Here is a 24,659-nt window from a genome sequence, read left to right as displayed (position 1 = left end):
TTTACAAATCTCATTTCCTACTTTATTCTTTATATTAACTTCTATTTTATAATACACTTTTAGCACGACTCTACCATAGAGCTCTAACTTCTTAACTCTTGTCATTTTCAGGTATGTATATTTTATTAGTTCACATATACAATGCTCACAGGTTATTTTATGGAATTTCTTAACTAATAAAGAAGAAGGATGAGAAGAAAGCGATGGAAACAAACAACATGTTGCTATTGATGGGATGTTAAAGACTGCACACACGCACAACTAATATATATATATATATATATATATATATATATATATATATATATATATATATATATATATATAATGGACTCATCACTTAAAACAATGGCTTCTTTTGGACATTGGTTTAAAAATACAAGGGGTGTATATAACAATTAAACAGCTGAAAGGGACTTCATTGTAAATAATATTTCAAAATGTAGCCATTCTTGCCTAATTTTTGTCGTCTCTTACATTTTACACCCCTTGTTATATACAAGGGGTGTAAAATGTAAATGACGATTCTGCCCAAGGCGCGTCAAACAGTTATTCAACTCAGTCGAACGAGTTCACGACTCAATGACCCCCAAAAGTCTCTGTGTGGTACGAAAGTTCAACTCTTCGAAACAACTAGGGTTTTTTCTTCATTTTGGGGCTTATTTTATCGTTTACAGTTGAAATTATTCGATCGATCCATTTTTCTTATCGAAAATTAATTGAAGCTACCGAAACCCTCCCAAATATTCACTCTTTTTTTTTTCTTTTTTACTTTTTCGCTATTTTCAAGTCGCTGTGAGGAATTTCTCAGAGTTTTTAATGAAAAGTTGCGATGGATCCGAACGCCGTGGTGCTGGAAATAAGCTCCGATGAGGATGTTGGATGGAATGATTATGATGGAAGAGGAATTGACGACGGCGGTGACGACGTTGATTGGTTAGCAGAACTTCTAGACGAGGTAAATAAGGGTAATTCCGGTGATGATTCGGACGAAGTGGTGGTTGTAAGTGAGGTTTCCCCGTCTGAAAAACCGGTTAAGAAATCGAAATTGAAGAATTCTTTAGTTGATTTGGACGATGATTGTGTGATTCTTGATAAAGACCCCGACAAGCCCGTGGAAGTCCGGAACGATAATCCCAGCAACGGCGAAGATGATTCCGATGATATAGTTGTTGTTAGCGAAAAAGGACAGGTTAGAATTTTACTATTTCCATGGTTCTAAAATCACTTCTTTAGTTTTTTGATAATATGCTTTGGCATTTTCATTGATGTCAAATAAGGTAACTTTAGTCGAGGGATTATTTGCTTGTTGCGACGTATGATTTTGAAGTTGTTTAGAAGGTTCTTTCCTGAATTGCAGAAAGTTTTTCGCTTTTAGTTTGTATATAATAAGAAAGATGATATGGGACATGATAATGCCGTAGGAAACAGGATTGAAAGTTTCTCGGGTTTAATCCATGGAATGTTTACAATTTTATAAAGGACTCTTAAATTGCAAAGAACATTCTGTATCATTCATTAGGTTTCTATTAAAGATTATTTGTTATATGTATTCTCTAGTTGGTTCTTTGTTGAAAGTTTTTTGGCTTTATCATTGGTGGAAAAATGTTGGAATTGAGGCGAAAGAAGGGTTCTTGATTGTTTACAATATTCATGGATGGTGACCTTAAGTATCCTTTTTTATTAATGGGTTAACTTTGACATGCTTACAACCTCAATTGCATGCTTATAGGAAGTTTTGAGAGTGTAAATTTCTTTTGGCATTGTTTAATCTTTGGTAGAAAAGTTTGTGTAAATTTCTCTAACAATACCAACTGCATGAATGTATGCGAATTTATATTATGATGATAATGATTTTGTACACGAATGAATGATTTATCTGTTCCTTAGTATGTTACTTTATATATTTGCAGGTTGCATGTCGAGATTATCCACATCCAAGACACCTTTGCATCAAATTCCCTTTTTCCACTACTCCAAATCAAAGCCACTGTGACCAGGTAATTCCTAATCACAATCAGTACCGAAAAATTCCAAAAATTACCATTATGCCCTTTTGATCTCTACCATTTCATTTGAATTTCAGTGCTACTGTTATGTTTGTGACTCACATGCTCCATGTGTGTATTGGGGCAATGGCAGTGCACCTATGGACCATTGTCATGCCACTGATAAAGATGAGTTATGGAAACACGAGAGGAAAAACGCCAAAAATGGTAGTAAAGCTGTCCAACAAACCGTTCCTAAGGTTGCTGACATGGCACTCTTTAATGGGCTGCACCCACCACCACCGACACCAACACTGCAGATTGTTCAGCCACCAAGGTCCGGGTCGATCCGTGCACGCCATCTATCGGCTAACCTTCGACACCCAAATGTGATGAACCAAATTCGAAGACCCGTTTTTCCATCAAGGAACAAATTACATCCAGATTTGGTTTCTCAATATTTGCTTACAAGACATGGGGGTAGTATTAGTAAGGGACAACATGGCACTCAGCTTCACGTGCCGGTATTTAAAAGAACAGGTTCGGTTGGGGGGGCCACACCCACACCCACACCCAACCGGCACCACCCGTACGCTCCACACCCACACAGGGGTAATTCTGGAAATCCCAATAGACACCAAAACTACCCCGCGTATTCAAGATCTTTACAACCAAACGTGGTCAACAACACTCCGGTTTCTTATCCCCCTCACACATCCACATCCACTTCGCCAACTGTAAATCCATTAATCAATCATCAACAATGGCCCCTCCAACCTCAATTCTCAACTCGCTGTCACTCAAACCCTAATAATGTTCAATCTCAAGTAAATTCTCGCCTGGTTTACCGACCGTCATCTTCCCGACCCGACCCGGCATCCGGTCAGCCAAGTTATCCAGCGGGTCAGCCTGTTCCTTCTCAAACCCGTGTAGATAACCCGTCAATTTCTGTTTCCGATTATACCGCCCAGAGTTTGCCCGATCAAGGAACTCAAGCAATGGATAATGGGCTCAGTTGGCCCGCAACCCAACAGTCTGCTGCTACGGTTGAACCCGACCCGTCATCGCTTTTGGCGGGCCCTGGTGGGGGTGACTATCGGTATGATTGGATTTTTGATAACCAGCCTGTTGAACCAGGGTTCATAGATGGTGCTCATGGGTCATACGGGTTGACCGACTTCTCCTCTGATTCTTCATTTATCGACACGGGCCCCATTTTCGACTTTTAGGCCTTTGATTCCCGTGTGATTTTTTTGCTTGGCAGAGAGTGGTGAAAGCATTCATGCTTTGTTTGGACTTTGGAGGAGGATTTGACTGATGACTGGTGGATGTTGCTTCTTTTATTGCTCTGTTTTTTTTTTTTGCCCATTTTTGGGTTTAGTTCAACTTGTTTTTGTGTTTTCATGTATTTATTTAGTTATGTTGCATGTAATCTCATCCATCTTAGTAATTTTAGTGCAAATTGTTTATATTATTAGCTTTTGTTCATATTCCATTTCACTGCTTTAGGCGGTCGATTAGCTTTTGTTCATATTTGATCCCAAAAACCATTTTAGGTTAGGTGGTTGGAGGGTAATGTTATCTTGGGAGATGGATACCTAAGCATGTGCTGATGTGGTTTCCTCAACTTTCAACCAATTTTTAGGGCCTTTATGTGTCGTCTTGGTGTTTTTGTTCTTTTTTTTTTTATTAGAAGCTTTAGGTTATTTGGACTGTCGTGTTTACCCGGTTGCAAATCCAATACCAACTCAAGCTCAACTTGGGGGTTAGCCGGTTGAAAGGGAATTTCTTGTCGTTGGATTATGGGAATGTGATTGGTTGTTGGAAAATGTTTTGTTGATAGGGTTGTTGGAACAAGTTTTGTTGAAAGGATTTTGGAGAAGGTTTTTGATGTTGAATTGCTGATACTCATGAAGCTACCACTATGTGAATCGTATTGTTGGAATTGTTGAGGTGTTGTGTTTGGCACGAACGATTAATCTCGGTTTGAGGAGTTTGGGTTTCGGTTAGATGGTGTGTTTGAGTTTTGTTCCTCGGTGTTTGGCTATCAGAAAGTAGATAATAGAATTAAGGATTGTAGTGGGAGATTATTATATAATTGTATTGAATTGGTCTATATTTATAGGTAAGTGTAATTTAATTTTAAATTGATTTTGTTTTATCCAAATATGGACGGTGATTTTTTTGTACAAGTCGTGTAACGACGTAACAAGGCATCATGCTAGTGGGTGGTGATATACATGCTATCAAGAAGTGTCAACCGACAACATCACTTGATCAAAGTTCATACATCAACGCCAGGATTTACATTACATGTTTTTTCCTATGCTACACGACATGAATATAAGCATTAACGATCCAGAATATAAAAACGAAAAAGTGACAAGTTGAGCCAGTAAAAACTAGCCTATTTGCAAAATACAATTCACCCGAACTGTCACTCCTTAAAACCAGTAAAAAACGACATACTTGACATCTAAATCGGGATTTTTGGAAAAAGAAAAAAAATCACTTTGCGCGATTGAGTCTCTTTTCCTTTTAAACAGCCCACTTACAATAAACATTTCTTAAAGAAGTTGTATTTTTTTTCAAGTGTCTGTGTAACCATTCATCTTTATTTTTTATAACATCAAACAATTACATCTCTTTATATTTATATCCGATGTGAGATAGTTTTTTTATAAACATGAACCATTTGCTCAAATTTAAATATAAATCTTTCATCATTTTTTTTCTATTTTGTCCAATACTATAAGGTAGGTCCTAATTTTTTTGCAAAGTATGCCCTAAAGTGTTTATTATAGATGTTAAATAAAATTTAAAAAATAGGTGACACATTGATACATGATAGCTCCGCCCCTGAAAGTAACTTTAATAGCACACACGATTTCTTTCGTCACTTTATTTTGCTTTTTTCTTTGCTTTATTATTTACTCAAGGAGTATGCACGCGTGTCTATGTATTAGTCTTGTCCAAAACGTAAAAATCGTCTTAAAGAAATGAATAAAACACAATAAATGACGAAGTTGCTCTAAAATGAATGAAATATCTTAAAGAAATGAATAAAGCACAATAAGTACCGAAGCTGTTCTAAAATGAAAGAAATGTGTTTATGATGTATTAAATTGGGGAAAATGAGTTACAAGTCTAACGAAATTTCTAAACCGTTCAAAAAACCTCAATCATGTTTTGTATGTTCAAGAACTTAACATTTTGTCTAAAAAGGTTAAACAAAACCTCCAAACCGTTCAAAAAACCTCAATCATGTTTTGTTTGTTCAAAATGTTAAGTTCATTGAGGTTTTTTGAACAGACTGAGAGAACAAAATAGATGATGCGCAGGGACAAGGTTTGAGAACTCAAACCTTGAGTGAATGATCAAGTCATAAATGAAGAACGAGAATAAATGATCAAGGTAAAGCTAATAAATGAAGAACAAGAAGAATGTTTGAAAGAGATTAGAAATAACTTAGTAAAAGCCAAAAGTTGAGTGAATGGCCCGTCTTTGACTTTGCATTGAAATCTCCTATAAATAGGAGTGAAGGTTACAATGAATGAACTAGTAAACTTACATAGGACTGGACAATAGAAATGTTTCTGACATTCTGATTGTCTAATATTACAAAAGTCTAAGTCGTATGAAATGTCTCATCAATACAAAGATAAACTTTAATAAATGCATAAAGACAAAATACATTCACTCCGGATCAACATCCATAATGAGGCATGAGAATCATTCTGGAATGCCTTCAACTTCTCATCTTCTACTCTTCCGGTCCGGACAGATTCTGGACCACTCTTCTCATTTGACTCAGGACCATTTTTGTTTCGGAACACAAGTACTTCGGAAGACAATCTTAGGATTGCTAGAGGTTCACTTTTAGGTTCCAACACAGACAAAACATGATTGGGGGTTTTTGAACGATTTGGAAACTCCGTTGGTCTTACATGTCATTTTACCGATATGGTAATAAGTTACGTCATTTTTTTCTCTTCTTTGACGTCCATAGAATTGAACAAAAGAGTAACTTAGTTGAGATTTTTTAGACAAAATATTAAGTTCGTTGGATTTTCTTGAACAAATAAAACATGATTTGAGTTTTTTGAACAGTTTGGAAACTTCATTGAGCTGATAAGTCATTTTTCCTATTAAATTGTAATGGAATCAAAATATAGAACATAAAAGCAACAATTCCAAAAAAAATACTCCATAATAAATAAATAGGTTTATTTAAATTCACATCTGAATTTACTAGATTCTAATGTGAATGTCTGTATTTACTTGAAATGATATGTGAATTCATCATATTCATTTTAACGGTCATGTAAATACAATTTAGATACAAATATAAATTGTCAACGGAGGAAAGATAAAAATTAACATGTTAGGCCTTCTATAACGTAGGGAAAGAATGAAAAAAGAATAGTTCATACCCTTTTTAGAATACGTTTGATGGTTATTTAATGACAATAAACATGGTCTGTAGATTTCATAAAACCAACAATATATAAATACTAGGCGAATGCCCGCGCGTTGCGTGGATATAAAAAATATTTTATATTAAAAATAAGTAAATCATTGTTATTAACAATTAAATAATAATTTCAAAAAAATATATAAAATGGTTTTTAGTATTGTTATTATGTTGAACTATATTATAAGAGATAAGGTTGGAACTTGAAGTTGTTTTGCATATACAAAGTTATATGATTAAAACAGAAAAAAAAATTTAAAAATAAATAAATCGTTATTGTTATCTATTAAATAATAATTTCATATTAAATTAAAACGTTTATATTAAATATTATCATTATGTAGAAAATACGATAATAGAGACATCTTTTTATCTATCTTAAATTTTATCATTGTGTACAACATATGATAATAGAGACAACTTTTTATCTTAAATAGTAAAAAAAATGTTTTGAATCATAAATATTACCATAATTATATAGAGCATATTATAATAGTGACGTCTTTTATAAGGTTAAAACTTCAAATTGTATTACATACAGGGATGTAAAACTTGGCTAACATAACCAAATATGCGACATGTTACTTAAACTCGGCCTCCAATGGAAGCGGGTTTGCCTAACTCAGTCAGTAGACACTCGGATCCTTATTAAACTCGATCCAAATCTAAAAGATACGGTCCAAAATCATTTTCGAAATTATGAAATTTAATTGGTCACTTGTCGACAAAGACAATCTCACCAAAGAATACACTCAACGTCCTACAAAGTTATATGCAAGGAAGATCTCATGGCTTAATCCCTTTAAAATATTTCACAATCTTTCCTATTTATAGAGGAGAATACATTATCTTGTTTACTCTCACGATCAATGTGGGATGAAGACATTTTAATTAAACTCATTTCTTTATTTGCCAATAATTTCATTTTGTTAAATAAAATATTAAATAATAAAAATAATACGTTGTCCAAAAAATTTATTGTTCAATAGTTCCATTTTTCAGTAATCTCGTAAGTTGCTATAAAAAATCAAGTTTTTATTGAATAACTTTTGTTAAATCCTAAAATCATAAATTCAGTTAGGTACTTAATATAGAAAGTTTTTTATATGTATTTTCATGATTCAAAATGTTATTATAAAATGAATTCATTTATAAAATATAATCGAGTATATATTTCGTGTTTTTGAATCAAAGTGATTTTTCAAACAATTATAATTTTATGTTTAGGTAGATTTTTTTATATTTATATAACATTATGTAACTTATAATATTATTATAAACAATTTGAATAATCATGGGAGTCTCAAATGTATGCGGTGAAAGGAAAATGCTTAATTTATCGGTCCAAATTGATCAAACTCGGACCGATTCAGCTTAATATACCAAACTACATAATATTTTTCCTATTGAAACCCGGTTTGTATATATTTTGTGTTTTTGAATCAAATTTATTTTTCAAACAATTATAATTTTATGTTTAGGTAACTTATTTATAATATTATTATAAACAATTTGAAAAATCATGGGAGTTTCAAATGTATGTGTTGAAAAGAAAATGCTTCCTTTATCGGTCCAAATTGATCAAACTCAAACCGATTCAACTCAATATACCAAACTACATAACGGTTTTTCAACTGAAACTCTGTTTGAACCTAAAAAAATCTTATTCAAAACCATTTTCGGGATTCTAAAACTTAAATAGACAGTTGCCAATAAAGACAATCTCACTAAATAATACCCTCAACATCCTAAAATGGTAGGCATAAGGAAGTTCTCATGGTTTGGTCCCTTTGAAACATTTCACAACATTTCCTATTTATAGAAGAGGAAACGTTCTCTTGTTTACTCTCACCATCGATGTGGGATGAAGACATTGTAATAAACACACTTTCGTGTTAATAAAACATTATTCAACTTATTTAGTAAAACACCCTTTCTCTTGTTTACCCTTTCTTTATTGTTCAATAGTTTCATTTTTTTATAATCTCGTAAGTTGCTATCCAAAAAAGTAAGTTCTTATTGAATAACTTTTTGTTCAATTCTAAAATCATAAATTCAGTTAGGTACTTAATATAGAAAGCTTGTTTATATGTATTTTCAAGATTCAAAAGTTCATTATAAAAAGAATTCATTTATAAAATATAATATGCGTATATATTTCGTGCTTTTGATCAAATCGAATTTTCAAACAATTATAATTTTATTTTAGGTAGATGTTTTTTATATTTATATAACACTATGTAACTTTTTTAAAATATTATTGGAAACAATTTGAAAAATCATGGGAGTTTCAAATGTATGTAGTGAAAGGAAAATGCTTCTTTTATGGTTCAAATAGATCAAACTCGGACCGATTCAACTAAATAAACCAAACTACATATATATTTTTTTTCTAGTGAAACCCGGTTTGTATATATTTCGTGTTTTTGAATCAAAGTGATTTTTCAAACATTTATAATTTTAGGTTTAGGTAGATGCTTTTTTATATTTATATGAAATTATGTAACTTATTTATAATATTATTAGAAATAATTTGAAAAATCATGGGAGTTTCAAATGTTTGTTGTGAAAGAAAAATGATTCCTTTATCGGTCCAAATTGATCCAGCTCCGGTTCAACTCAATATACTCAACTACATAATTTTTTTTCTAACTAAAACATGGTTTAAACCTGAACAAATTCGGTTCAAAAACATTTTTGGAATTCTAAAAGTTAACTGGACACTTGCCAATATAGACAATCTCACCAAATAATACCTTCAAAATCCTATAAAGGTAGGCATGAGGAAGTTCTCATGGTTTGGTCCCTTTGAAACATTTCACAACCTTTTCTATTTATAGAAGAGGAAACATTCTCTTGTTTACTCTCACCATTGATGTGGGATGAAAACATTGTAATAAAATACCCTTTCTTGTTTATAAAACATTATTTAAATTATTTATAATATTATTGTAAAGAAATTGAAAAGTCATGGGAGTTTCAAATGAATGTGGTGAAAGGAAGTTAAAAAATGGGGTTTCAAATGCATGAGATTCAAGAAAAAATGCTAGTTTTATAAGTATGTATGATATAAGATGATTGGTTACAAAAAATTGAAATAATTATATAATACGAAATTGGGAAAACCATAGAAAAACTCAACTTATTATTCATTTAAATCGTGGAAAAATTATTATATTACTATTTCGCACAATAAAATCATTTTGTTATAATGCCTGAAATAATTATTTGTAAATGGCAAACCCTTGATAGTAGGTAAAGTTACCTAGACTAGGTGGTCTTAAAAAAATCACAACCTGTTATCTTTCAATGTACGAAAAAATCACTATGTTTTTATTTAATAAACCATTTTATGTTATGATAATGACTAAAATGATAGTTTGTAACCAGTAAGCTTTTCAGTACCAGTTAACTAGCCTACGTGGCTTTAAAAGAAATAACATGACATCTTACATGAAAATTAGATGTCGATTTATAACCTAGGCTATATTTGGCGTACTAGCTGATAGCTGAAAAGTTAGCTGTTAAATAAAAAACTAGCTGATAACTGAAAAGCTAGCTGATAAAAAAATAACATTTGGTAAACTAGCTTAAATATATAAAATTACATAAAAGGACATGTAGGAGTATGTGTTTTTATAATTAATTAAGGGGTGTATTTGGAAAATTTTAAAAAAGCTCCTAAAAAGCTAGTCTAAGTAGTTTTTCAAAAAGCTAACTTAAAAGCTATTTTTTGGCCTACCAAACACAACAACATAAAAAAGCTCGAAAAATAAGCTAGCTGTGGCACGCCAAACACAGCCCTAGTTTTTTAGAAGCTTAGAAATTGTTATGCTTTTTTACATCAATAATTGAGCTAATGAATTTGTCCATCTTCAATGTTTATATTTATTTTCTATGGTATTTGGTGCTGTCCTTCCTCCTTGAGGTTGAGAGTTCATCATCTATATGGACTTAATCATTTGAAGTTACCATTTCATACCACATAATTTTACTACTTTGATAAAAACATGATTGACTAGTAAATGATTGAGTTCCAATTTTGAGCAGTACAAAGATATCTTAATAGCAAAAGTTGACAAACTAGTAATTAATAATTTACATTGATCCAAAATGTAGCCATTTGTAATGACTAGTTTATGGGTGTATACAACAAGTTGTTAAAATACAAGCAAATGCTCAAACATGTGGAAGGCTACAAACGAAAGATGGTAAAAAAAAAAATCACCTGGCTGCATCAGTTTTAGCTTCCTGCCAACAAAAAAAACAGTCAATTTGACAATTGACAAAAGCAAAAGTGTAATGAAAATATGAAATAAATATTTGATTATGATTTATGGTATGCACCTGAGATGTGAAATACTGAAATATAACCACCCAATATTGATGTTCAACATTCTAAAGCATATGCCTGAACCTACAATATAATCAAATACAGAACCAAATAGTTATATATTCTGTAGCAAATTTTGTTTGATAAGTCATCAATGAAGATAACATACAAGTAGTATCTAGAGTCTAGACAACCTGTATGCATGCATTATGGTTGTACCTCAACTGCTCTTGCTTCAAAAAAGTGATCAGGTCTGGGCGCATGACCACCATCATGCTGAAGGATTCTTAGTTTGCCTTCCTACAACCAAAAATAAATAATAAAAATAAAAATATAGACTATAGTTTTTTTATTTTTTATTTTATTAGATAAAGTACAGACCTTGGTTCCATAAACAAGACCACCTCCAGCAAGAGGATGAAAGCAAGCTACATTGACCTCATCTTCTGCACTCGGAAGCACACTCACAAGTTCCATATCTGAAACTCTATATACCTGAAACCCAAAACCATATGTTTAAATAATAAACCACCATCAATCTACAAATGTGGATAGAAAATTAGAAAAAAAAATAACCTCTAAAACTGTGTAAATGGATAACGAGGTCTCCCCATTAATAACAATGCTTTTAAGAAGGGAACTGTGACGTCGACCATAAGCAAGCAATATGTGTTCAGAAGTTGGCGAAAACTGCAAACATTTTTAAATTAATTAATTTACATTCAAACAGAAAGTAGATTTATTCAGATTAGATATACAATAAATAAACCTACTTACCTGAATAGATGTTAAACAATGAGCAGCTCTAATCGGCCTCGAAATAAGTACAGTACCAAAACTACATCAAATCAATATCAATCCATTATTAATTTTCAATCAAGATATATATATAAAAAAATATAAAATGCTAAATAGAAAAAGGAATTGAAAGTTTACGTTGCATCCTCGAGCGAATATATCCGAAGCTCATACATGACTTGGCGAGCAGAAATGGGATGTCTAGTTGGAGATGTTCCCGCCCTTTCTTGATGATTATTATTATGTTGTGTTGATATCCCAGGATCACCTTCAAACTGTGGAAGTACACATGCCACACAAGCAGCTAGATATCTCCCACATGGTGAAAAATGCGCCCCCATTTCACTATAACATTAACAATATATAATATCATCAAACAAAAGCATTACATGTAAATGTAACTGAAGGCATGAATATGATTTATGCGAGCAAGCTTACCTACAAAGTACTGCATGTGGTATTATGAGACGACATTTTTCAGCCTTGAGTGAAGCACAAGGATTTTTAAAATCATGAGGCCATATTCTTAGTTTTACAGTACATGGCAACTCAGCAGCAGCAGTAGCACTTAATGATGCAGAAAGTTGAGACTGTATTCTGCTAATGATAGGGAAACTATCACCTCCAATTCCATCATTACTCATCACACCACTCACCCTATTAGAAGAAGAAGTCGAAGCAGTATTTGAAGAAACATCCCTTGTACCATAAGGTACAACTAACGAAGCCTCTACAACCTCCCCCCTATTACCACTACCAGAATGTTCAGCTTGGTTTTGACTTTGACTTTGACTTTGACCCACCAGCCATCCTTGCATGAAAGGCAACTCCCAACACACACGCTCTCTGAACAGATCGTCCGTGGGTCGACCCGTGGACACGGAAGTATCCATATTGGAAGAAGCGTTTTCCCTGTAGTCATCTGGAAGTTGTGGTTGTTGTACCTCAGTGACATCCATTTGCATTTCAGTTGGAACAGAAGAAGCCATCATTTGTTCATACAGTTCTGTTGCATTTGCAAGAACTTGAAGTCGATCGGATGATTCTGATTGTGTGTTGTCTCTGTTTCCAATATGTAGTTGTGGCCTTGAATCAGGAGAACAGAAGAGAGGCACAGGCATCAATGGAAGCTCAGCAGCTAAACTTAGACGATCAATGGAATGCATGTTTCCCATATATACAGCGGGTGGAGGGTAATGCAGATATCCAAGAGATGTCGCAGGTGCCATTGTTGAATCCGAAGAGTCAAGATCATTGACCTGGAAAGTCAAAGTCAAAGTCAACCATATAATCAGTAAAAAATAATTAAAGAAACATGTCAAGAGTGTTTTTACTTTTACTTTACCTCGGCAGTTAACAAAAATGGAGCAGAATGTGGATGGAAGTGAACAGCACGAAGAGAACGTCTTGTTCTTAATACAATAGTAGGTGAGGAAGTTTCTCCTCTGCTATTGTAATGCCACAAATACAGCTGGAAATACAAAGATTATGTCAACACTCAATATAATAATAAACAATAATTAGATTTGACAAAAAAAAATAAATAAAACCTTATGGCCTGCAGCAACTGCAAGAAGTTCTCCTTCAGCATGGAAGGCAATTGAAGCAATAGGCCGATCTGCCACAAATAAGATATAAGAATATATATTTAATGACTATTTAACAAAAGAAAATGTTTTATTTTATTTGGAATAAGAGAGAAAGAAAGTGATTAGACATTACAAAAATCACGGGACCCTATGCATTCTGATGTATTCGCATTCCATAATCGAACTTCATGATCCAAACTTCCACTTGCAAGTATTTCTGGATGCAGTGGGTGGAATCTAACCTGTAAAACCACAATCAATATCAGCACATATTTCAACAGTTGAATCAGAGAAGGATAAAGGTGAGTAATGCACATGCATCTTACCACCCAAGGAGTTCTTCGATGACCACTCAGCACCTTTTCACATTTTCCAGTTTGGCAATCGATAATTTTAACAGTATGATCACCACTGTAAATCCCAAAACAAGTGATTTCAATATACATATAATTAAAGAAATGCCACAAAGAACAAAACAAAGACTACTGACAACATACTGAGTAGAAGCAAGAATTTTCCCATCTGCACTAAATGCTGCTGCAATGGTTGACCTAGGAGAAGGGACCAAAGGACAGTATTTGGCTGATAAACATCGCAAGGACTCAGCTTCCACCCTGGGAACATAAAAACAAATAACTAATCAAACACTGTGGCTAATCTACTCATTTTCTTCAGAGGCATTATGAATTATATTATAAGAAAATAATAGATGTACCATGAAAGAAGTTCGCGTCTTGAGTTCCTCACTCTTTCACTTTCAGGTTTAACAAATGACTGATGTTTGTGATTAGAAACTTCTCCCCACTGCCTTTTTGGCAAGCATTTTGCTGTTCTAGGAGCTATCTCCCTTCTTGCCAACAGATGAAGCACGTTTCTATCACTAAGAAAAAAGTGTATGTGAGATGGCTGGTATCAAAGTACATTCATTACTAATATAATATGGAAAGTTCTGCTAGCCAAGAATCATTAAGAAAATCATTCGTTTGCTTAAGCATTATAAGACATAACATTCTAATCCTACAAGCATACCCACATGGAAACCTATAAGAAACAAAATTATACAAGATCGCCAACTTCAAAGTTCAATTCAACAACAAAATTATCATCTGAAGCTGATCTGAGAAGAAATCAAATGTGCAAACAACCAAAATATGAAGCACAAACGAGCAGAATTTTTTATTTAGTACGTTACTGCTTATGACAGAGTTAGAGAGCATAATTTGTCTGATTATGATCGTCTAATGATCTGATATATGTCAATAGGCATCGTTGGTGTGCATAAATTCCTAACAGATCATGTTTTTTTTTCAATTTAAATACCAAAATTGGACATTCATGTAATATAAAAAAGACACGTATATAAACAAGGAAGATCAATCGACAATCCTGTAATGTTCCTGTTGACATATTTACCATCGAATTCAAATTATAAACAATTGAGAAGAGGCAAAGACTATAATCTCACTTTTGATGGATTTGAGACGGTAAAGAAGATGATGAGAGGGTGTTGAGATCATCAAGGCATGAACTTGTATCCATTCATGTAAATCAAGATACAAAAGGATTCTTATTGATAAATATGTTGCAGATAGGGAGCAGAAAAATCTAACAAACTGGAACCCTAGTTGTAACCGCCTATTGGTCTCTCTTTTCTGTTCTTCGATTAGATTGAGATTTGTGAAGAGAAACCCTAGCGAGCGAAACCAGAAAGCTAAATCCGGATGACGTACAACAAAGGCCAAAGGGACAAATCTCCCCTCTGTGTATTTTTAATAGAAAAATCCGGAATATAATTTGGATAAGCTTTTCTTCTTAAAACCCTATTAGTTACTGGTATTAAATAATCAAAATTCACAAATATCCGAACCCGTTGTATTCGTTTTTTTTAAATAGCTATTAATCAATTTGGATGAGCTACCGGTATGAAATAATTTGGATAAGTTTTTCATTTTAAAACTCACTTAGTTAGAGTTGTTTGTTTTTTATAAAATGATAACTACCAACCATATCATTAACTTTATTCTATATTTGTTATTACCGTAATAAATTGAAATTAATCATATAATAATAATAAATAATTCTAGATAAAAAATTAGTTAGTTTAATCATATGTAAATAAAATATAAAGATCAATGTGATGATGTAATTTTAAAAGATGTTTATATAAAATAATTAAGCATAATATTTGTTAAATAACAGTAAATAAAATTGTTAATTTAGTTAACATGTTTTTTTGTTAAATTTTCGAAGACAATGGTTATTTTTCCGGTTAGTTTCAATAAATTTGTTAATTTTAATTATTAACTATATAATTTATTAATATCTGGTTATAGATAATGTAACACAAAAAAATATTTATATGAAATTTACCAAATGGTTTTGAAACTATATGAAATATATTCGAAATGTTTATAATATTCTTCGTAATATTATTAAAATAATAAAAATACTATTAAAAAAAATTAAAACAAATTTATGTTGAATAATATAACTTAAAATAAGGTGAAAAAGTGGTTTGAATAGAAAGATTAAGTATTGCGTCACGCATCACACACACAACAGTTTTTAAGTTAAAAGTCTTCTAAAAAACAAACATCTGTGAAATATCAGTTGTTATGCTTGTACTGCGTGACACAACCAAAAATGGTCGGGAGTGGTTTTTCTTAAAGAAAACAAACAACCCTTTACATTCAAAATTTCATTTTTAAGTTACATATCAGTTCTATTGCATTTGTTTGATTAGAGTTTTTTGAGAGTGTTTGATATTAATGAATGATGCATTTAAAAATATAGAATTGTATTTTATTATAACAAAAAGTTGTTTATTTTAATCAAATAAATTGGATGAATATTTTTGTGAAATATGATTTTTTTTTAATTTAAATTTTTGAACGATTTTATCATGGAATCATAATAAATAATAATGTATAACCCATTTGCACGGTATCATGGTGTGATATAAACATTTATAAAGAAATTCCAGATAGATTTTGATATTCTTTGGTTTTTTTATCGAAATCAATTTGGTTTTGATCGAGTTTTTTTCGGTCTTATTGTCTTTGTATTCGGTATTTTCTTTTTTTTTTGTTTTGAGGGGGGCATTTTAGTTTCGGTTTTTTTTGTTTTCTACATTTTTTAGCCTTGTTTCGGTTTTTTCGACTCGGATTAATTCATAACATTACATCACTTTGTTAAACATAAAGTATTGTTAAAATTTGGGAAAATGACTCTTGAGGGTAATTAACTTTTGCGTTTGTACATACTGATGTTGTATCTTATCCCATGAGTTCGATCTTAAAGCTAAGTAAACTCAAAAATCATAGCACTTGTGATTCCACTCGTTTGTAGACTTGTCTAGAATGCATGATACGATAAATCATTTGATTGGAAATGTAAATGTAGTCATGAAATGCACCTGCTTAGTCAAGATTCCCCTAATAAATATTCAAGTGCATTACAAAGTTGTACATGTATGAATAATGTCCTTTCGTAGGTTATGTTTTGAAGAGAAGCAAGAATGAATCTCATAAAAGTCATTAATATCAGTAGGAAATGATGTGGGATTTGTTGTAAATGAGTAAAGGGAAAATGAATCAGGAGGGTAACCAACTGTTGCGTTTGTTCTCATTTGGTCCCTTTTCTTTTTTTTGTACTCAATATACCATCGAACTTGTTGTCTGTGTTCACCATAACCCTTTGACCGGCTATCACAGGTCAAAAGCCGGTCAAAAGGGCTATGGTAAACACCAACAACAAGTTCGATGGTATATTGAATACAAAAAAAAGAAAAGGGACCAAATGAGTACAAACGCAAAAGTTAATTACCCTCAAGAGTCATTTTCCCTTAAAATTTAATGTTTCATTAATATACCAAACTTTAAAAAATGTTTCATAGTGTTGCATAAAACATGTTATTCAAATTACATATCATTGATTTGATGTTGCCCACCTTTCAATATGAAAAACAAAGTGTTACCTCATTTACAAAGCAACTTGTATTTATTGAAATGCATAATGAATTCTTTAATAACTTGTATTCTATTTATTATGGTGGAAATTATGGATCATTCTTATCCTCTCATCCCTAGCATCCTCTCTCTTTCGTATTAGCAACTAGTACATAACAAAATATACAAATACTGAAACAAAATGTACTTAAATGCACAAACATGAATATTGTGAATGACAACTTGAGCTCGGTACTGGGATACTATGAAAGGTGTTCTTGGTGCTACTTCATGAAAATTGATCTTCTCCCGCATAGTCATTCATGCATATCGTGTACTCTTAATGCTTGAAAGTGTTGAAATTGTTAGCACGTGATATTTTTAGTACATATGATTGACATATCAATATATAATAAATGGATGTACAAATCTAACATTTTGGAAAATTACTATATCATAATTTGAAGATCATAACTACATAGTTTTCATTTTGAATATGCTATCATAGACATGATAATCGTATGTTAATTTGTATTCATGTAAACTTAAGAATATATAAATAAAATAAAAAAAAACATCTAAGTGTGTCTATATACATAAGTAACATAAGGCATCATATTTAAGGAACCATTATTTAAGTATGTCGAAGTTCCTAATTGACCGGCTATATATTTATAGGGATCGATAACTTTTGTTAATTGTTAGAAGATATTATGTTTAGAGAATAAATAATCAATATGGATGTCACTGGAAGCTCGAAGGGTCAACGAGAAAGGTCAAATATTTATAATTAACCTCAAAATAAGCTTTTTTTTACCATTGGAGACCATGCACTTTATGGTGGAATAGTTCAACCAATTATCTTACTCTCACCCTCATTCATACCTTATTCATCCATGTCCATCCCATTTTCAAAGCCCCATGACTTTTACTATCTTCACCTCCAGTGGCTTCCATTGTTTTCCCCATACAAAGTTCATAAGCAAATCTCCTAAGAACCAAACTAGATGGAATCAAATTAATTTGTAAATCTTTCATCCCCAAGCAACAAATAGATATCTAAATACGAAATATAAATAAAAAGACATTTGTATGCCAAAACTAGAGATTAAGAGCTTATTTAAGCACAATGAACATGATGTCGATATTGTTAGGATCAAAGATGTCAGCGGTTATAAGAAGTTAGAAGAGGAAGAATGTAACACCCTATTTCGAGTCATTTCATAGTTCGGGGTTGTGACCCGAAGATCAATTATATTAAGGCTTTGGGCTTTGGGAAAATAAAAGTTTAGAGCCATTTTGGATGTGGGTAATGTAGATAATGTGATCCAAGAGTTCGGGTTGTATTTTTGAGCCCAAGGGTATAATGGTAAAAGTGATGGTTAAGGCCTTTTATGAATTAAGGATTTTAGTTCAAGGTGTGGTAAGTCAAAAGTAATTAGATAGTGTTGTAGAGCTCCTCAATACCTTTCCGTGTATATAAGGATCATCAAAATTGGAGTTAGAACGAGGAAGTTATGGTCTTCGGAAGTCAGAATAGTTAAAGGTGTGTGATGTACGTTAGGTGTACATGGTTGGAGTGATCGCGAAGGTTCCTTCGCGTACGTTAAGTGTACCAGATGTACGTTGGGCGTACGCGACTTAGACTCAAACCCAAATTTAGGGTCTTGGACCCTATTTAAAGGCCTTAACTCATTTCCAATGTAACGCCCCATTTCTGGTAAGTGATTTATATAAAGTATTTTCCTTTCTTAAGAGGTGCTCAACGAGTCAGTAACCCAACTCGTCGAGTAGAGACGGGAATTGCACGTGTTTTTAGTTGGCAACTCGACGAGTCCATATTTCAGACTCGGCGAGTCCGCTTGTCTGGATGAAACCCTAAATCCCAGGGTTTGTACCCTATTTAAACGTCATTATGGCCTCCCACCCCAACCTCCAGCACCTTTAGAGCATTTCTCTGTAAAACCCTAGTCCCTATTGTTGAGCTTTAGTGTTTTGTGATAGCTTGGGAGTTGTAAAAGAGAAGGAAGGAAAAGAAGATCAATATAAGAGAAAGGAGATCCAAAACCTTGCTTCTATATGCTTCATATTCTGGTAATAAAGTTATTACCTTGCTTATTCTTCCATTAAACCTTCTTTTATGTTTGTTTATGTCTCTTTTGGAGCTTTATATGATTCAAACTCGAGATTTGAGCTCTCCTTAGGATGGAGACCATAGATCTGGATGTTATTGAGATCTAGGAACTCAATATATCTACCTTTATGCAAATATAGCCTTGTTCCAAACCCTAAGTGCTTAGTGTTGGGTGATTTTGGTATTCTAGCCCATTCCCGTGTGCATGCACGTAAAGTTGGAAACTTTACGTGCAAAACCAGCCCTAGAAGCCCAGATCTATGAATTGGATGCACTGAAATCAACTAGAATCGACTATATAGTAATGGCATGCAGGAGACTCGGTGTGACATCCCCATTTTCACGGCCAGAAAAGACCAATTTTGTTTATGCTTTATAAAAATCATAATACCTCTTTTAATGAAAATGTTGCGGAATTTGTTCCCAGTAAAACATGATAAATACGTTATCAAAAGCATTTCCGAAGAAAATATATTTTTATTTATTTTAAAACATTTGGGATGTCATCGTCAATATAGAAACATAAGCATAAACAAAACTTATCATTATCACTAGTGATCTATATCTCCTTAATCTCTCAATGTAATGTGACTTCATATCAACACCTGTGATATAAATAAACCGAGTGGGTTAGGTTGGGAAACCTGGTGAGTACATAGGGTTTTCATCCCACAATAATATAAATATTATGTTTAAAGAATCAAGCAATCAACCCAATTACCCATATCCATTGTCTTCTTTATTCTTAAGGGTCTACCCTAAGAATCAATTATTTCTCGTTCATTCATTCCTAAGGATTTTCCTAAGGAATAGGTACGAAGTCCATCGTTGCCTATGACACCTAGGGGTGTTCACAGGACGGTTCGGTTCGGATAATAATAAGATTATGAATCGTGACCACGAGGCGGATACCTTACATGCACTATCCGTAACCGAACCGAATTGTGTAAAGAACCGAACCGAACTGAACCGTATCAAGACGGGTAACCACGGTTCGGTCCACGGTTACCCGCTAAAAAAATCAAATTTTGTTGGAGTTCTAACACCATACATTACCAAAAAAAAATGATAAATCTGATACATAGACATTAATAAGATACCATACATTGATACATTTGACACAAAACATATAATTCATAATAATATAAATAAATATATAAAAATTGAGAAAAAAAAAATACATAAGACGTGTAAAGCCGTTAATTGGTACATGGTATGTACTAAGAGTCTAATTTGGTCAAATAGTCAGATTACTATTCAATGTTCCATTAATAATCACAATTAATAAATCATGACATAAGACATACCTATCAACTATATATGCGGGACTAAAATAAAAACATTTAATTTAATGAACTAATGCTTCAATAATGTGTAAAGTGTGTATATATATATATATATATATATATATATATATATATATATATAATGTAATACGGTTCGGTTCGGGTATCCACATATATCTAAATATCAAAACCGGAACCGACTCGTATATATTTGGTTTTTTCGGTTTCAGTTTTTTTTGGTTTTGGTTTTTTACGGTTTCGGTTTTTTCGGTTTCGGATTGACCGGATCGGTTCGGTTTTTCGGTTTTACGGTTTTTTGCACACTCTTAATGACACCGCTATCAAGCACATATACTAGTTCTATCACTTAGGCGCAGCTTCCAAAACTGTGACGTTCTTTATAAGGCGCATCTGTCGGTATAGTCCTTTAGGTGCATCTGTCGGGGTTATGAGGTTCTCTATTAGGCGCTTTTGCCGGTAGAGTCCTTTAGGCGCATCTGCCAGGGTTTTATTGATAATATCGTTTTCGAGAGTCCACTCGCAATACATGTCAATGGGTTTTTAGAGTACACCGGTGAACACATCGTTCACAACACCTATAGGTTGCGAGCCTGCTAGTGTTCCAATGGACTGTCTAGAATAGTCTGTGGTTGTCATCTATACTCTGCTAGATAACGGGGCCAACATTTGGGTATAAGGCTTCTCACATCGTCCACCCCTCACCCTCACCTCATGGTCTATTTCACCTCTCACCTCATCATCCAACTCATATTTCATCTATTACATCTACCCATGTTTTACCCCAACATTTTGGTAGATATAAAATACATATACAATTTAAATCATTTAAAACGTGTATAAAATCGTTCATCTAGCATAGACAACAAGTACTCAGATAATATGCACACATAGCACGTAATTTATATAAAATACTTCATATCTATGTGTAAGATGAAAGTAACTATGCATTCACCTGATACAGTGGTGACTCGGTACTCGGATAGCACTTCGTTACTCTTAAAACAATTTCCCTCGACAAAACCTAGTATCATTACCACTAGGGTTTAGTTCAGTATTTACCGAGACTAATTTAATAGTCTGACTGTTATTATTATTATATATGCGTAAAACAACACTATATAACTCATAATAATAGCTCAAATAATTATTATAAGTTCCTAATAACGTTACTATAATTAAATAAAAGCTATATTAAAAATAGCGTAGGCGTAGCTCACTTACAACGGATTTTAAAGAAAATTGGGCTTTGCTCGGAGCAGCGTTTCGAAACCGAAAGACCCTTTTTCTCGGGACTCCGGGAGCCTCGGGGATTCCTTCGGGTGCTAGGGAGGTTTCCTAGGGTTTGGGGGGGGGGGGTGTTAAAATGGGTTAGAGAGAGAAAGTAGTGAGCGAAAGATGTGAGAAATGAGTGAAGAAGTCGACTGTCTTTGCTGCCTTTTTATAGCCTACGAGGCCTCGAACTACGCTGGACGTAGCCCTTGGCTACGCGGGGCGTAGGCTTGGATAATAACAGCAGGTGACGCTCCTCGGATGGGTCATCGTGGCATGCTCCAGAACCGCTCAACCGAAGACCGCTAGGCGTAACCCTCTTCCGACGCGCGATGTACTCGGACGCGGGGAGTTCCTCTCGTACGTGAGGCGTAGCAAGGTCGGGTGTCCGAATCCGAAGACCAGACCGTGACCAGCAAGCAACGACCCTGATCGAGCCACGTCATCACCCCCCTCGCAGTTTCACATTTTTCTTTCCCAACTTTTAAAATTCATAACTTTTGCGTACGATTTCGACGTTCTTTATATCCACGTGAAGGCGGGAACGTACTCAACAACTTTCGTTTAGACTCCATTGGCTAATTTTGACTTTATTTTAAAAGTTATATTATTAACAAGCCGTTATAGGATTTGTCCGTTAAAATTTCATAATTTCTTCATCCGACGTTCGTTTTCGTCAATCTTTTTATCGTTATGCTACTTTTAATGAGATCTTCTATTCTCGTTTAGGTTATGTCTGCTAAAAACCGCTCGATCTAATGTTCGGATTTCGGGTTGTACACTGTTAAGCTGAAACTTCGAAAAATCATAACTTCCTCATACGAAGTCAGATTTTGACATTCTTTTTGTGGACACTCTCGGTTTAATGAATTCTACGACTTTCGTTTAGATCGCTAAGGCTGAATATTTCTCCATCGTAAATTCACTATTTACGCTTCCCGGTGTCGTGCCGGTTCCGTCGCGAAACTTTGACGGGTCATAACTTCTTCGTTATAACTCGGATTTCGGCGTTCTTTATATGTACGAAACCCTTGAGACATATTCTACAACTTGGTTAATATTATTTATTCTAAATAATATTTTGTCAAAAAATCATTTTCGACCCCTATTATTGTGACATCCCCATTTTCACGACCAGAAAAGACCGATTTTGTTTATGCTTTATAAAAATCAGAGTACTTCTTTTTAATAAAAATGTTGCGGAATTTGTTCCCAGAAAAACATGATAAATACGTTATTAAAACATTTTCGAAAAAACGTATTTTATTCATTTTAAAACGTTTGGGATGTCATCGTTAATACAGAAACATAAGCATAAACAGAAGTTACATTTATTTACACTAGTGATCTACATCTCTTTAAATCTCTCAGTGTAATGTGACTTCATATCAACACCTGTGATATAAATAAACTGGAGTGGGTCAGGTTGGGAAACCTGGTGAGTACATAAGGTTTTCAACCCACAATAATATAATTATTATGTTCAATCATCAAACAATTAACCCAATTACTCATCCCCATTATCTTCTTTATTCCTAAGTACCTTCCCTAAGGATTTATCCTAAGGGTCATCTCCTACATCATATTTACCTCTCATCTCCTTACATTGCATTTCCTTATATGTTTGTTCCTAAGGACTCTCCCTAAGGATCATCGCCTACATCGCATAGACAGTATTGATTCAGGGATTACTCCCTCAATACGTGCCCAACAAGGGTTAGGGTATCATCGCATGAATACTTAGTTACAACATCGCCTGAACTCGTAATTCATAGTAAGGGGTTAGAGTATCATCGCATGAATACGTAGTTACATCATCGCCTGAACTCGTAATTTATAGTAAGGGGTTAGAGTATCATCGCATGAATACGTAGTTACAACATCGCCTGAACTCGTAATTCATCACCTACAGGTTATGAGCCTGCTGGTGTTTCCACAGGGTTGTCTATAATAGTCCGTGGTCGCCATCTATACTCTGGTAGATGACTACATCTCCAAATTGTCGGACAAGGTTGTAGTATCCTACATCACCGATTCATCATCACCTATCTATCCTCACCTAATTATCATCTCCTATCTCTCATTATTTTATTTCATCACACACCAACTATTTCGTCTACCCATGTTTTATCCCAATATATTAGTAGATATAAATATACAGTTTAAGTCATTTAAAACATGTATAAAATCATTCATCCAACATAGACAACAAGTATTCAGATAATATGCATGCATAGCACGTAATTTATGTAAAATATTTCATATCTGTGTGTAAGATGAAAGGGACCATGCACTCACTTGAAAGGTGATGACTCAGCACTCAGACAGCGCTTCGATACTCTCAAAACAATTTCCTTCGATAAAACCTAGTACCAATACCACTAGGGTTTAGTCTAACGATAACCGCGACAAATTAATTAGTCTTACTATTATTATTATTATTATATAAGCGTTAATAACACTCAATATAACTCATAATAATAGTCTAAATAATTATTTTAAGGACCTAATAACATTCCTATAATTATTTGAAAGCTATATTAAAAATTGCGTAAGCGTAGCACACTTACAACGAATTTTATCGAAAACCGAAACTTATTTGGAGCAGCGTTTCGAAATCGAAAGGCTCTTTTTCTCGGGACTCCGGGAGCCTCGAGGCTTCCTTAGGGTGCTAGGGGCCTTATCTAGGGTTTAGGGGGGGTTAGAGGGGCAGTGAGAGAAAGTAGAGAGAGAAGGAGTTGAAAAATGAGTGAAAAATCGGAGACCCTTCGCAGCGCGTACCACTCAACTACGCTGGGCGTAGTTCGGATAAGGTTGCCA

At 33.7% G+C, this 24,659-nt stretch overlaps 2 protein-coding genes across 6 annotated transcripts; one reads left to right on the top strand and one right to left on the bottom strand.

Annotated features, from left to right (window-relative positions):
* The first annotated feature begins 690 nt into the window (after positions 1-690).
* Positions 691-3,420, top strand: LOC145055513 (uncharacterized). Its single transcript, XM_079003868.1, has 3 exons — positions 691-1,192; positions 1,914-2,000; positions 2,087-3,420. The coding sequence occupies exons 1-3, from the start codon at positions 833-835 to the stop codon at positions 3,215-3,217; spliced, it is 1,578 nt and encodes a 525-aa protein (XP_078859994.1). The 5' UTR covers positions 691-832; the 3' UTR covers positions 3,218-3,420.
* Positions 3,421-10,537: 7,117 nt separating this feature from the next.
* On the bottom strand, positions 10,538-14,960 carry LOC145055512 (uncharacterized). 5 transcript variants are annotated; one of them, XM_079003867.1, is made up of 15 exons: positions 14,648-14,958; positions 13,898-14,062; positions 13,680-13,796; positions 13,509-13,593; positions 13,316-13,424; positions 13,144-13,211; positions 12,939-13,064; positions 12,032-12,852; positions 11,732-11,938; positions 11,573-11,633; positions 11,372-11,485; positions 11,177-11,290; positions 11,015-11,095; positions 10,810-10,879; positions 10,538-10,713 (listed from the first exon to the last, which is right to left on the bottom strand). In XM_079003867.1, the coding sequence occupies exons 1-14, from the start codon at positions 14,719-14,721 to the stop codon at positions 10,853-10,855; spliced, it is 2,169 nt and encodes a 722-aa protein (XP_078859993.1). In that variant the 5' UTR covers positions 14,722-14,958; the 3' UTR covers positions 10,538-10,713; positions 10,810-10,852. The 5 variants fall into 5 exon arrangements, 3 of the variants coding, with proteins under 3 accessions (XP_078859993.1, XP_078859992.1, XP_078859991.1); XR_013685207.1 differs by having other exon boundaries at positions 10,965-11,095; positions 13,316-13,593; positions 14,648-14,959; XR_013685206.1 differs by having other exon boundaries at positions 10,990-11,095; positions 13,316-13,593; positions 14,648-14,959.
* Positions 14,961-24,659: the final 9,699 nt, after the last annotated feature.

Source organism: Lactuca serriola, chromosome 5, assembly GCF_051521515.1.
Source record: "Lactuca serriola cultivar US96UC23 chromosome 5, Lser_US96UC23_V15, whole genome shotgun sequence".
NCBI lineage: Eukaryota > Viridiplantae > Streptophyta > Magnoliopsida > Asterales > Asteraceae > Lactuca > Lactuca serriola.
Note: the sequence above shows the minus strand (reverse complement) of the source record. Positions and strands in the feature narration are given on the sequence as shown.

Excerpts from the sequence above, each read along its gene's own strand:
- LOC145055513 (XM_079003868.1), top strand. The coding sequence starts at position 833 with ATGGATCCGAACGCCGTGGTGCTGGAAATAAGCTCCGATGAGGATGTT. Across the intron at positions 1,193-1,913 it reads TTGTTAGCGAAAAAGGACAG|GTTGCATGTCGAGATTATCC; the intron begins GTTAGAATTTTA and ends ATATATTTGCAG. Across the intron at positions 2,001-2,086 it reads ATCAAAGCCACTGTGACCAG|TGCTACTGTTATGTTTGTGA; the intron begins GTAATTCCTAAT and ends TTTGAATTTCAG.
- LOC145055512 (XM_079003865.1), bottom strand. The coding sequence starts at position 14,721 with ATGGATACAAGTTCATGCCTTGATGATCTCAACACCCTCTCATCATCT. Across the intron at positions 14,063-14,647 it reads CCGTCTCAAATCCATCAAAA|TGATAGAAACGTGCTTCATC; the intron begins GTGAGATTATAG and ends CTTTTTTCTTAG. Across the intron at positions 13,212-13,315 it reads CATAGGGTCCCGTGATTTTT|ATCGGCCTATTGCTTCAATT; the intron begins GTAATGTCTAAT and ends TATTTGTGGCAG.